Source organism: Pan troglodytes, chromosome 19 (assembly GCF_028858775.2).
Source record: "Pan troglodytes isolate AG18354 chromosome 19, NHGRI_mPanTro3-v2.0_pri, whole genome shotgun sequence".
Classification (NCBI taxonomy): domain Eukaryota; kingdom Metazoa; phylum Chordata; class Mammalia; order Primates; family Hominidae; genus Pan; species Pan troglodytes.
The window spans coordinates 12,578,722-12,593,709 of NC_072417.2; the positions used below are offsets into that span (position 1 = coordinate 12,578,722).

At 49.0% G+C, this 14,988-nt stretch overlaps 1 protein-coding gene across 6 annotated transcripts in view; it reads right to left on the minus strand.

The window, feature by feature from the left end:
• SMG6 (SMG6 nonsense mediated mRNA decay factor) overlaps nucleotides 1–14,988 on the minus strand; it is a 245,042-nt gene that overhangs the window by 25,854 nt on the left and 204,200 nt on the right. For all 6 annotated transcript variants that reach the window (XM_003315290.6, XM_016931164.4, XM_016931163.4 and 3 more), the window contains one exon: nucleotides 91–267. In XM_003315290.6, the coding sequence (XP_003315338.3) occupies nucleotides 91–267 (177 nt within the window). The remainder of the gene's footprint in view (nucleotides 1–90; nucleotides 268–14,988) is intronic.

Sequence of the window (14,988 nt, forward strand, 5' to 3'; positions counted from 1 at the left end):
TCATAAATAAGCAGGAGGAGAAGCTGAAGGCACAAGCAGAATGGGGAGGGGGCCTTCCCTCTGCCACAGCGGGCTCTTCCCGCATAGTACCTCATCTTCCAGTCGTGTTCCCTCTTGGCTTCCCATTTCCTTTCCCATGGTGTCTGGGACGGGTGCCACTGACACATACTTTCCACCCTTGAATGCCAGCAGAGGCTCTTCTTGTCCACAAAGGGCTTCCAGAAAATACTTCAGCACTGTGACCCTTTTGCAGTCAGCTGCAATAACCTACAGGGTGAGAGGGAGAGAAGAAAAACAGCATTTTCTGAAAGGGAAGATGGAGACGAGATGTTGCTTGCTGGCTGAGGGGCACAGGGGAACTGTGTCAAAGCTACCAGGCAAGGGGGTCAGAATGAATGACGGGGTGCGGAGGGCACAAGGGCATGTCAGGTGGTAAGTGAGGGCCCAGGGCAGGCTGAGGATCAAGATCTTCTGAGGTTCTCTCTCCTTAGGTTATCTCTGGGGCAGCAGACAACCCCAGGGACCAGTGACAGGTGCCTTACATTTATTTGAGTAAGGTCCTGATACAAAACAGAATATATGACATTCTTCTAAGTTTGGTCTAGAACCAGCAGAGGGAAGAGTGGAGTGCTTTCACAGCATAGAGCTTTCTGGGGCCCCTCGCTGCCACTCTCCACTCCTCTCCCAGCACCCCTGCTCCAGACTCCCAAAAGGAGAATTTTCAGCCCAAGTGCAAATTGAATGCTAAGGGCTTTCTTGGCTGTTTCATTTCAACCAGATCATTTTGGGCTTCCCCTGACAGGTTCCTGCCCTATCTAAGAGCTCCTCATGCTCAAGAGACTGGAGTCAGGCAGGAAATTGTCAGGAGAGAGACAGGCAGAGCAGGTGGGGATGTTTCACCAAAGCTATACTCTTCCTGACGTTTACGCCAACCTGCTCCCATGTGGCCACATCAGCACACAAGTCAGTGCTGTCAGAGAAGCTTGGGCTGATTTAGCTGAGATGAAACTCAGTATCTTGAGCAACAGTCAAATGTGTAAGTGTCTCAGATGAAGTGTCCACCGTCCCCCGGTCTGGGCCCCCCTTGCGGAGGCACCACACATGCATGCCCTCTCCTCCACACCCGTTTGCTTGGCTCACACTCTCCTCCATGCTTGCCCCTGTGTGCCCTTCTCTTCATCTCTAGCCTCCAGCATCCTCTTCTCCCTACTGGCTGAGTGCTCACCAAGGGAGAGGGGCCCTGCTGGATCTGGAGCTTGAAAGCTGAAGGCCATTCCACATGGGAAACACACGTCCGTGGCCAGACGTGCCACAGGGGACGGCCCCTTCATCCTCACTGACTAGCCCCTGCCTCTCTTTTAATGCATCCTCGTTTCTTAGTGTGAAAGGAACTTCACAGTAATAAGCCTTCTATCTGCAGCACATAGGGAAGTACTAATCTGGAGACTACTGATGATCATTTTACAAGTGCAGGTGTTCTCTCTCTCATGTGGACAGCAACCCCTCTGGTGGCAAAGCCTAAATCTCATCGTTTTCGTACGTCACTGGCAAGAATTGTAAGGACAAGCTGTGCACACAGTAGGCTCACAGTAAAGACGGACAGCCCAGGGAAGCTCGGCTGGGTACCACAGAGAGCAGATGAAGCAGGCATGACCCATGTTCTCTAAGACAGTGGAAATAAATGAGCACCGCTGTGCAGGCTGGCTGCCCAGGAAAGTGCGGCACACACCGGTCAACTGTGTGCTCCGTGGCTGCATCCTCTGCCACCTTCACCAAAAGCCAACCCCGCTTTCCTACACGGTCTAGGAGTGTTCTCTGCTTTCTCTCACCATTGGCCCTGTTACCATTATAGGCTGGAATCTCAAGCTAAGTACTTTGACCACCTTCACCTGAGAGGTTGATGTAGAAGGTTCTCGGCTACCCAGAAGGACTTAGAAAAAGTTCAGCCCCTTGAGCTTGGGGGTGCCTGGTCCTGGGCTTGCCTCCGTGAAGGAGAAGGGAAGCTTGTCTTGGCCCAGGGCAGGTAAGCATGGTTCCATTGCGTGTATTCAAACATGTGATGAGGAAGGCTAGAAATACAGAAGCAGGGGCTAAAAGGCATTAAAGAACAGAGCCGAAATGAGTAATAGCCTGGCAGGCAGCACGCACAGTGGCCTCCCTGCATCTCCAGCCTCTCACTTGCATAGGAAACTTCTGCATTTCCACAAGACTGCCAGTTTCCTCTCTGTGGTCTAATTTTAACCACCTTGTCGTTACAGTGTGTGTCAGCCACCTGACCCCACTATGACCTCTGACCTTATGCCCCAGCTACTGCTTGCACTATGGAGAATTATGTAATGGGTCCAGGATTTTCCTTCTTGGTGTGAGGCTGCTGCCACTGAATGGAGAGGAGAGGGGAGCTAAGGAGTGAGAAGAGGACAGAGGAAAAGCTTGCAATTGTCCTTGGCCTCACCTGGACGATGAGAGGTACACTGGCACCCCTGCTAAGTGTGCAGAGGAAACCTGCCCAGGACAGGAGTGTGCCACGGATGCATGCACAGACAGGCGGGCAGGAGTGTTGCTGCTGCTAGAGCACGGGCTACATGGTATGCTGCGTGGCTAAGAAAGCATGGTTTCTGGCTGACAGGGAGAAAAGCCACATGTGTGGATGCGGGACTCCTGGAGATGGGGATTTCCAGGGCACAGCAGGACCCAGGGATGTGGACATCCTGAGGCCACCTGCAGCACATCCTTACAGGGTCTGTGGGAATTGCCTATTCCATGGACACAAGCAACGAGGAGTAGCCCTCTCCCAGTTTTCATTTCCACCCCATTTAGAAGGAAATTGGTTTCCTTGGGGATTGTGTCTGTCATAGCTATTGTGTCCTTCTCTAGGACAAGGACAACTCCTGGCTGATATGCAAAAGGCTGTGATCTACTGGGGTCTCTGACCTGGTGTTAACAGGCCTGAAAAGGATTCTACCTGTTTGGAGAGAGAAAGGTTGTCTGTCTTTTGGAAGAGTACCCTGTCCTTTGCAATCCAAGCAGCAGGGAGGATGGTCAAAGCTGTGTAAAGTGTACTGCGGGAGTGAGAAGTGCACAGTCTGAGCTCTTTAGTAGATGGAGAAACTGAGAGGCAGAATGTCCAGGGCTTGCCCAGAGGCACAGAGAAACCTTCTGTCTGTAGCTCACTGGCCTGTCTGCAAAAGCATTCTGTCTTAACGTGGGGGGAATAAGCCCACTGGGGAGAGGACCACCGCTCTCTTGATGCTGGAGTTCTGTAGGAGACTTACGGGAATATTCTCCTAGACAAAGCCTCCAGCACTTGAGTCAGGGAAAAAGCAACACAAAACAGTTTAAATACAGTTAATAAGAGACTTCATAATGAAGGAAGCCTTTCAAACCACTGACAAAAAGCCAATTCCAAGATGATCTTTGCTTGGTCTAGGAGGACTTCCTGGTAGGAGAGGGGTTAAAGCTGGACTCCCTGCTTGGAGAGGAAGGACTCCAGATGAAGTCTGTGACATCATCCCCACAGTAACTCTGCTTGTGAGCACATTTTTCCACTCTATATCAATGAAAACCAGAGAATGTAAGTGGCATGTATATTGCAGCTCTGGGGGCAAATTCTGGATCCTCCAGAGGAGAAAGAGCTGGGCGGCAGAGGCTCCCTTCCTGGGCTACATTAGCACGTGGGGCTGGACTGGGGCTAGAGGCGACTAAAAGGGCCGCCAGCCAGGGAACACCCTGGGGAGCCTACGGACCTCTCCTCTGCGGTGTACCTTCTCAGTCACAGTCCTGACCCTTCTGGAGGGAGATGCACTGTGTAGGCGATTGTCAAGAATTCCCAAGTTAATTGACAAAATATCACATACAAATCATCTCAATCAGCTTGGGAAAGAAAACTGGGGCTTTAGGTCAGGGAAGAGCTGAAAGAAAGCCCCTTTCCCTTCCCCTGAAGACTGTCGGAGGCAGCTTACCACTGCAGCAGGAACTGAAACCTTTAGCTTCAGGGCTCCAGTTATCACTCTAATCAAGTCCACACGCAAAGAACCAAGCAGAAAGGAAAACTGAAAGTGAGATGTGGAGAGGCGATACCGGAGGCTGTTCTCTCCTAGGCTCAGTTCCTTAGAGAGAGATAATGTAAGCATGGGGTAAGTAGGGGCTGGAGCCAAGGGGAGCGAGGAACAAAGGAGAAAACCTCTAGGTCAAGAGAGGAGACTGGGTTACTGTTCTGGGGTATTTAAGGTGGAGAGGTGGAGTAGTAAAGAAAAATGGTGTTTCTTGACTGGGCACGGTAGCTCACGAATGTCATGTCAGCACTTTGGGAGGCCAAGGTGGGCAGATCACCTGAGGTCAGGAGTTCAAGACCAGCCTGGCCAACATGGTGAAACCCCACCTCTACTAAAAATACAAAAATCAGCCGGGTGTGGTAGCACATGCCTGTAGTCCCAGCTACTAGGGAGGCTGAGGCAGGAGAATCGCTTGAATCTGGGAGGTGGAGGTTGCAGTGAGCCGAGATTGCACCACCGCACTCCAGCCCGGGCAACAAGGCGAGACTCTGTCTCAAAAAAAAAAAAAAAAAAAAAAAAAAAGAAAAGAAGAAAAAATGGTGTTCTCTGAAAACTGGTGACTCTTCACAGCCACTTGGTAGGGAACAAGCACAGTGTGGGTAGAGATGCCCGGCGGGGGAGGGGGGTTGGGGAGAGAAAACGAGCTATATGCTGCTTTATGAAGGTAGGGAGGGTAAGAGAGAACGGGAACTAAGCACCAGGTATCACATACTCATGTGCTCTGAGTTGCAAGACTTAACACCTCAGGGCAGCCCCGGGGAAGGGAGAAAACCTCCAAATCTAGCCAGGGAATATGAGGAAGGGCTGGAGAGCCAGGACCCTGGATGCAAGCTCTAGGGAGTGAGGGACTCGCTCTATCGTTGTTACCTGGTCCCCGTTTTCTCCAAACAGGCCTCTTGGAAGGCACAACCATGGTTACTAGTCATTTTGCAAAATTTCTTTTTCTGAATTTTTGGTTTGGAGAAATTGGAGTTTAAACTTGTACTATCAGCCAGTTCTTTTTTCTAGTCTTAACAGTCCAGCTTGCTACTGCTCCTCTGGTTAAAGAGAACAATCACACGGGTTTCCCCCCACAAACTCAAGTTTACAGGTTGTTTTTCTTGTTTCTCTAAGTGGAGCCAATTATTCTCACATTTGTTGAAACCTTCAATCAAACTTTATAGCTTGTTAATTTTACAGAATGTCCTTAGAGCAAATAAGATGCAGACAGGAACATGAAGTCTTTCTGAGATTATTAAGAAACCTTAAAATAGCCTACAAATCCAACACCAAGGCTGGTAAAATACAGGCTGCTTGGCTGGCTTCTGAGGTCAATTAGCAATGGGTTAATTATCATCTTTAATGAGCCAAACCTCCAGGATTGGCCACAAGAAATTTAACTCAGACTAATGTGTTTTCACAAACTGCGAACCTCTAGTTATGCACTACTCACCCTCAGAGGAAACTGAAGGGTGGGAAGCTCAATTCTGTAGCAGCCAAGGGTGGGCCAGCCTAAGAAGGGGTCTACCAATGGAAGTTCAGACACGAGAAATAAAAAATACCACACAGGGAATCCTCTGGAGCTGGGAGGACAGAGGAAATGGTTTATTCACATTCCTAGGGGGAGGGGCCTCCTGGCAGGAAGCAGACTCCAGAAGGCAGGAGCGAAACTGGCCACAAGGATGCACAGTCACTCTGAAGACACAGGCAGTAGCTTAGGATGGGGAGACAGACATTCACAGCCTACTTGAGTCAGAAGAAGTTGGTATGAAATTGAGAAAGAGGCTCATGGGTCATGGGTCAGAGAGGAGCGAAAGAAAGAACCTGTGCAGGGGCTGAATGATAAGGGGGACAGAGTGAGAAAAAGCACACATCCTTGGACCAGATGCATCTCCTGACAACCTCGGAGCATACTGTCCAAGGGATCAATTCAAACAGTATTTCACTCTTTCCCTACCCCTGCTATAGCTGGGCCTCTCTCTATGTAAAGCGTTAAGTACAGGCTACTTTCTCAGTCTTTTTTCTTTTTTTTTTTTTTTTGAGAGAGAGTCTCGCTCTGTTGCCCAGGCTGGAGTGCAGTGGCGCAATCTCGGCTCACTGCAAGCTCTGCCTCCCGCGTTCACGCCATTCTCCTACCTCAGCCTCTTGAGTAGCTGGGACTACAGGCACCCGCCACCACGCCCAGCTAATTTTGTGTGTGTGTGTGTGTGTTTTTTTTTTTTTAGTAGAGACGAGGTTTCACTGTGTTAGCCAGGATGGTCTTGATCTCCTGACCTTGTGATCTGCCCGCCTTGGCCACCCAAAGTGCTGGGATTACAGACGTGAGCCACTGCGCCTGGCCCCTTTTTCTTTTCTTTTTTTTTTTGAGACAGAGTCTTGCTCAGTCACCCAAGCTGGAGTTGCACTGGCATGATCTCAGCTCACTGCAACCTCCGCCTCCCGGGTTGAAGCAATTCTCCTGCCTCAGCCTCCTGAGTAGCTGGGATTACAGGTGCGCACTACTATGCCTGGCTAATTTATGTATTTTCAGTAGAGACGGGGTTTCGCCATGTTGGCCAGGCTGGTCTCGAACGCCTGACCTCAAGTGATCCACCGTGTCTGGCCTTTCTCAGTCATTTCTAATCCCGGTGTCCAGATCCAACCCTCCGTAGTCCTGTGGTTGGCCTGTGCTAGCTGAAGGGTCATTGGGTCACAAGATGAAATGCTAACATCATTGGTCCACCCACAGCAACCACACCATTCCATGTGTCTGGTCCCAACAGCTGTGTTTTCTTCTTAGAGGAGGCAATGAGGGCCATTATCAATCAGCCAGCATTGCACAGATGCCTGCTGTCCCCACCTGTAACCACCACGTGTGTGCTGAAGTCTCTTAGAGAAGGGGAGGTGGGAACTGGCAAATGGTCAGATGGCAAGACCTGGTGCTGGTGGGGAGGCTATCCCAAGACAGGGTTACTGAAGACCCCAAAAGGTACACGTATGTTTGGCTACTAGGAAGGAGACGATGTTCACACTGAAGGGAGAGCCAGGGGAACAGGGGAGTTGTGAAGCACACACAGGAAGTAATGAGGTAAATAAAGTATAAAAAATGGGGCCATTCTGGCAAGAGGCAAGACAAGGCAATACAGGAGGTTGGACAAGAGCCTGGGCTTCATAGTTACACAGACGTGAGTTCAAGTACTAACTGCCACTTCCTGGCTGTTTATCCTTAGACAAGTTACTTAACCTCTCTGAGCCTTTGTTTGCTCAATTTGTTTGTGAGGTTTAAAAGATAATACAGGCCGGGTGCAGTGGCTCATGCCTGTAATCCCAGCACTTGGGGAGGCTGAGGCAGTGGATCACCTGCGGTCAGGAGTCCGAGATCAGCCCGGCCAACATGGTGAAACCCCATCTCTACTAAAAATACAAAAATTAGCTGGGTTAGTAGCGGGCTCCTGTAATTCCAGCTACTCAAGAGGCTGAGGCAGGAGAATCTATTGAACCCAGGAAGTGGAGGTTACAGTGAGCTCAGATCGTGCTATTGCAATCCAGCCTGGGTGACAGAGCAAGACTCTGTTGCAAAAAAAAAAAAAAAGATAAGACAAGCCTGGGCAACATAGTGACACTGTGTCTGTCAAAAACAAACAAACAAACAAAAAAGCTGGGCATGGTGGTGCAACACACCTATGGTCCGAGCTAACCAGGAGGCTGAGGTAGGAGGATTGCTTGAGCCAGGGAAGTCAGAGCTGCAGTGAGTCATGAGCACGCCACTGCACTCTAGCCAGGGTGACAGAGTGATATCGTGACTCAAAAAGAAAAAAAAAGACAGAGGGAATACATATCAAATACTTAGCGAGATGCCTGGGCCCAGTAGGTGCTCGATAATTGAGCAGCTGGCATTTTTTTTTTCCTCTTATCTCCACTCTCTTCAGAGGTGGGAGGGGCACTGCCTAACACGGCTGAGCTGTTTGGAAGCCAGTCTGAGAGGCAAGGTGGGAAGCATGGGGCTGGCACATAGCCTAGGGCCAAGGGGAGAGGCCCTGGAATGCTTACCTGGCTGTTGAAGCTGCAAAAAAAAATTTTTTTTAATTTGTCCAGGCTGGAGTTTGCAGTGGCGTCATCATGGCTTGCAGCAGGCTCAGTCTCTTGAGCTCAAGCGGGAAGCTGGCTAATTTTTAAAAATTGTTTTGTAAAGATGAGGTCTTGCTATATTGCTGGTCTCAAACTCCTGGCCTCAAGTGATCCTCCCACCTTGGCCTCCCAAAGCACTGGGATTACAGGCACGAGCCACCACTCAGGGCCTGAAATATTTTATTCAGAACTAAGGTGCTAGATCCAGGCTACTGAGCTGGCCAAGCAGGGGAGGAAAGACCTTGCCTCTCTTCAGCAATCCCTCTCCCTATTCTTCAGAAAGACTCCGGACCTAACCATAGGTATGCATGCATTACTCCAGCAATCTAGAGAGGCTCCAAGGTCCCGGGCTTTGGAACAAGCGGGCCACTAATAAATGTATCAGAAATACAGTCACAATTGCCTTGTCCATGAGGGCCCTTCACAGTGGGGTATGGGCAGTGGCTCTGCCTTTGCTAGTGGGATCGTTGAGGGTTTGAGGAGGCCCTGCAAACCCTGCAACAGTAACTTTCTTTCTTTTTTTTCTGAGATGGAGTCTGGCTCTGTCACCCCAGGCTGCAGTGCAGTGGCGAGATCTCAGCTCACTGCAACCTCCACCTCTTGGGTTCAAGAGATTCTTCCTAAGTAGCTGGGGCTACAGGCACATGCCACCACACCCAGCTAAGTTTTGTATATTTAGTAGGGATGGGGTTTCACCATATTGGCCAGGCTGGTCTCGAATTCCTTACCTCAAGTGATCCACCTGTCTCGGCCTCCCAAAGTGCTGGGATTACAGGCGTGAGCCACTTTGCTTGGCCAACAGTATCTTATTTTATTCTAAGATGGGGTCTTGCTTTGTTGCCCGGGCTGCTCTTGGCTACTCCGAACTCCTGGCCTCAAGGAATCCCACTGCCTTAGCCTCCCAAAGTGCTGGGATTATAGGTGTTAGCCACCGTGTCCAGCCTGGTATCTTTCTTAAATAAGACCCAGCTGGATCCTTGCCTCATGTCTCCCAATATGAAAGTAGTGATGAGAAGATCCCCAATATGGTATTTTCTACCCACCTGAATTTCCTGAGCTTAGATATTCCAAACAAAGCCAGATAGGAGTCTGGTCTTCCGTGGGCAGAGTAAGCTTGCTCTTCTTGAACTGTTCCTTCATGGACAGAAACTATTCTTTTCTAGAGCTCTCGGCTCCGGCTGTACCAGAAAGGTACATTCTCAGCGGCAAGAGCGTCACAGAGAGCAAGCTATAGGCAGCAGTAGCTCGGGCTTCAGTCCAATTCTGCTTCCCCTGCAGAGTGCTGTTAGAGCAGCCACCCACATTGGCAGGGGTTAAGGACGGATATTGGCACTGCCAACACAAGCCTTTCAGGTCTGGCTGGCTTCAGCTGATCTGAAACCTGGAACACAGGCGCTGGGGCCCTCACTTACTGAACCAGCAGGGGAGGCTGCAGGCTCAGCCCCTGGGGATGAAAGTCCTCCCGTCTGTCTCAGTCTGCAAATATCCACACACAGTCTGTTTCTACACTGCCAGTTAGCTCTGGGCCAGAAGCACTGAACCTTGGGCTGTAGTCACTCTGAACCACACTGTTTGCCTTCTAGACAGCCACGTCCAGGAGGCCTCCCCTTAGGTTTATGTTTAGGCTCCTTTACCAAATTTGCTCCTAATTGTATTTATTCTACGCGTGGCACAAGAGTGGACTCTCGGAGACATCTGTAGTCTTCAACACACTTAGGCAACATGCAGTTCAGCAACATGTAAGTGCCTACTGTGTGTGTGAGGCACTGTCCTCCAGACCCTGGGGACTCATCACAGAACAAAGGAAAATCCCTGTTTCACTTGGGGGGTTGGGTGGCGTGGGTCACATTCATACCAGATACATCAACAGACCCCCTGCATCAAGAGAGCACGCGCCCCTCCCCGGCTGCCATGACCTGCGGTACTCAGGAAGGCAGAATTCTCAGCCCAAGGGAGAAGAAAAGCTCCCTGCAGAGACCCAGGACGCTGCTCCTTCATTCCTTTCAGGCGGATGGGTCCCGAGGAAGTCGGGATGGAAAATTCTTTTGGGCTTAGCCTTGCTATAAAATGAAATCCCAATCTCTCTTAATGCTTCCCAAGCTCCTTGCAAACCCTCGCCCACCCACCCCTCCCCCCAAAGATCACTATTGGCACTTCTGGCTATTATTCCCTAATCCTGAACTTCAAGCCCCAGGCAACCCCCTTTGCTATACCCTGCAGGCTGTCTGCTTCCCCTGGCACCTCTGAAAGTTCACATATTACTCCCCCAACCTGCAGTGATTTTACATTTAAGCAATCAATTCATTCCCTCATCTTCTTTTAAGCTTGATAAGGTCTTTTTCTTTTTTCTCTTTTTTTTGAAACAGAGTCTTGCTCTATTAGCAATCAAGGCTCACTGCAGCCTCAAATAACTGGGCTCAAGCAATCCTCCCACCTCAGACTCCAGAGTAGCTGGGACCACAGAGGCACACCACTTATGTCTGGCAAATAATCATTTATTAAGACAGAGTCTCACTGTATCACCCAGGCTGGAGTGCAGTGGCGCGATCTCGGCTCACTGCAACCTTCATCTTGAACCTGGGTTCAAGTGATTCTCGTGCCTCACCCTCCTGAGTAGCTGGGATTCACAGGTGCACGCCACCATGCCCGGCTAATTTTCATATTTTTAATAGAGATGTGGTTTCACCATGTTGGCCAGGATGGCCTCGAACTCCTGACCTCAGGTGATCCTACCTGCCTCGGCCTCCCAAAGTGCTGGGATTACAGGCGTGAGCCACTGCGCCTGGCTAATGGCTATTTTTTTTTTTTTTTTTTTTTTGTAGAGACAAGGTCTTACTATGTCCCCTAGCTGATCTCAAACTCATAGCTTTAAGTGATCCTCCTGTATTGGCCTCCCAAAGTGCTGGAGTTGCAGGTGTGAGCCGCCCATCCCAGCCTATAAGTCCTTCAAGACGCCAGTTAGCCTTTGTCCAGTCTGCCAGCCTACCTTCCACAAATCTTTTGTAACGCCCTACTATGTGACAGGGACTGCTAGACATCCTGGGCACACAAGACAAGACAAGACAAGACAGATGCAGTCCTTGACTTCACATGACCTTCAGTCCAGCAAAGGACTCCACAGGAACCTCACACTAACCTCTCCCAAGTACACAGGTATCCCTCCAGCAACTATGGACTAGGCCTACACTTCATTCATCTTCTCTGACTCCATTAGCAGCCCTCAACATCTGCACTACTTGTAAGTCACAAAGTGAATTCTTTTGCCCTTTGGTTGGAAGAGACCTTAACAATCACTCAGAGCCACAGGAGAACCCCCTCTAAATACCCCTCAGTGATCCAAGTCTTTCTTGACTACTTCTGGTGGAGAGGACTCAAGGCCCTGGAATAGTTTTTAAAACCAATCATTACTTAACATTGAAGAAATATATAATTTTTCTTTTCTTTTCTTTTCTTTTTTTTTTTTAGACAGGGTCTCTCTCTGTCCACCCAGGCTGGTGTGCAGTGGCACAATCACGGCTCACTACAGCCTCGACTTCCTGGGCTTAGGTGATCCTCCCACCTCAGCCTCCCAGATAGCTGGGACCACAGGTGCGAGCCACCACACCTGCTAATTTCAGGGTTTCACCATGTTGGCATGGCTGGTCTTGAACTCTTGGCCTCAAGCAATCTGCTTGCCTCCGCCTCCCAAAGTGCTGGGATGATAGGCATGAGTCACCACGTCCAGCCAATCATTTTTATTGTCTACACTAACAGACTTTTTTCCTGACCATTCTGTATGAGGTGTGTTACTGTGTTGAATCTGTAAGGGGGCATATTTCCTACCAGAAGGCCATTCTGTTTTTGGACTTTTCTAATTGATAGAAATGTTTACACCTTTTAAACCCAGATCTGCCTCCCAATGCTTCTAATTTGGTTCTCTGGGGCCATGTAAAAAAACAAAAAACAAAAAACAAAAGAAAACAAACTCTAATTCTGCTTTTATCTGACTGGCCTCAAATTATGAGGTCTGCTGTGTTATACACCTTCTCTAGGCTAAACAGTCCCACTTCCTTCACCTGTGCCTCACTCCAACTGTCTCCTAAACATCCTGCTTATTCTTTCACTAAGACTTTCACTAAGACTAAAGTGTCTCCCACAGTGAGTGCCCACGTGACCTGGTAGCAGAGCAGAGAGTAGACCATTCCCTCCCATTTCTATCGGGGATACTCAATTTTAATAATAGACTTAACAGCATTACTTTTGTTGTCCCCACCTTGCACTACTGATAAACTGTGAGCTTCTTTTTTCCTTTTCTTGGGGCGGGGGGACAGGGTCTTGCTCTGTCGCTCAGGCTGAAGTACAGTGATGAGATCATGGTTCACTGCGGCCTTGACTTCTCAGACTCAGGTGATCCTTCTGCCTCAACTTCCTCAGGAGCTGGGACTACAAGCACGTGCCACCACACCTGGCTGTGTATTCTGTAGAGACGGGGTTTCACCATATTGCCCCAGTTGGTCTTGAACTCCAGTTCAAGTTTAAGGAATCCTCCTGCCTCAGCCCCCCAAAGTGTTCGGACTACAGGTGTGAGCCACTGTGCCCAGCCGATTGTGAGCTTCTAATCAACAAATCCCCAAATTGTTTTCACATATGTTGCTAAATCCTATCTCCCTTTATGGAGTACAAGCCCTCCACCAACTATTCCCTTTCACATCTTTTCCTTCACCAAGGTCTTCTCCCCATGCCTGAAGAAATCCGATTATTTACCATTGTGCTGCATGCTACATGCTAAGTGTGGCTGACTTTTTGGACCAGGGTAGGGTTTTACATTCATTCTTATTTGATTTCATCTTGTCATTTACTTCTCCCCATTGCAACCTATTAAGTTCTCTTTGGATCCTAAATTTTTCATCTAAGAGTGCATTCCCTTCTCAGGTTTATGTTACATACTTTTTGTTGTTGTTGTTGTTGAGACAGTCTCGGTCTTGTTGCCCAGGCTGGAGTGCAATGGCGTGATCTCGGCTCACTGAAACCTCTGCCTCCTGTGTTCAAGTGATTCTCCTGCCTCAGCCTCCCGAGTAGCTGGGATTACAGGCACCCGCCACCATGTCCAACTAATTTTTGTATTTTTAATAGAGACGGAGCTTCCCCATGTTGGTCAGGCTGGTCTCAAACTCCTGACCTCAGGTGATCCACCCGCCTCGGCCTCCCAAAGGGCTGGAATTACAGGCGTGAGCCACCGTGCCTGGCCATGTTACATGAATTTTATCAGTTGGTTTTATTTACAATTCTTAATATCTTTCTCCCATTAATCTGTGGTGTTTTTTTCTCCTAAGTAAGATTCTTGAGGGGAGGCACTAGTGTGTGTGTTTGTGTGTGTGCTTAAAATAAAATCTATCTGCAGTATTTAACATGCACTATGGATACCTGAACAATGTGGATGAGTGATCGTGGGGGTCAGATGGCAGCCTCAGGACAATCCCAGAGGACATCACGGAGGTGGTGCGGCCATACTGCCTATACTGTGTCAATCATGCTCCCCGAAGCTGTGCAACACAGACACCTGGACACACTCGGAGATGCTACTTTCTGTTTGGGGGGTGCTCCTCATGGGGGTTTGGACTCAATAAGGAATAGGGACTCCTCTTTGACAGACTGCCTCCAGTTTCTCATGTGAAACCAGATACCACAAGAAGCCACGCTCTGGGCAGGTCTTAACTCCATGGAGGCTGTTGTACCAGGTCAAGGTAAAATGTACCTCCTAAGAAGTGACATTTAATGATCTTCAAGGCACTGATGTCATGCTTTGGAAAAAAAAAAAATTACATCCACATCTGAAGAACCCCCACAGCATATTAAAAAATGTAGTATGCAGACATTCTCTGAGATTTGGGCTGAGGTAGAAAGCCATTTTAAGTTGCATTTTCAGGTTCTATGTTTCTGCAGTCCTGAATCACAAACATGACCCATGCCTCATAGTTGGAGACAAGACAAGCTTTGTTAACGAAAACGAACTAGCCTATCCATAGCTCGGGATAACGTGTAAGTCAGCAAATGGCTGCCATACAGAACCAGCTCAATCAGTATTAGTTCTCCCTTCTTCACATCTGAACATGAAAAGGCATTTTTTCAAAACCAACTGTATCACAATCACACGCTGAGCTTATTTAAAATGCAGATTCCCGAACTCCACTTTTTTTCTGGAGACTGGGTCTCACTCTGTTGCCCAGGCTGGAGTGCAGTGGTGAGATCTCCGCTCACTGCAACCTCTGCCTTCCGGGCTCAAGTGATCCTTCCATCTCAGCCTCCTGAGTAGCTGGGACTACAGGTGCCTGCCACCATGCCCAGGTAATTTTTATCTTTTTTTTTTTTTTTTTTTCGAGACAGTGTCTTGCTCTGTTGCCCAGGCTGGCGTGCAGTGGCACAATCTTGGCTCACTGCAATCTCCACCTTCCAGATCCAAGCAATTCTTCTGCCTCAGCCTCCTGGGCAACGGGGATTACAGGCAAGTGCCACCATACCCAGCTAGTTTTTGTATTTTTTGTAGAGATGAGGTTTTGCCATGTTGGCCAAGCTAGTCTCAAACTCCTGGCCTCAAATGACTCGCCCGCCTCGGCCTTCCAAAGTGTTCAAGTACAGACGTGAGCCACCGTCCCTGGCCTAATCTTTGTATTTTTTTTTAGAGATGGGTTTTCACCACATTGGCCAGGCTGGGCTTGAACTCCTGGCCTCAAGTGATCTGCCCTCCTTCACCTACCAAAGTGCTGGGATTATAGGCATAAGCCACTGGTGCCCGACTTTGTTTTCTTTTTACCTAACACTACTCCTTGGCTATGGATTCCACTTTGAATTCAATGAATTAGTATTTCTTGAG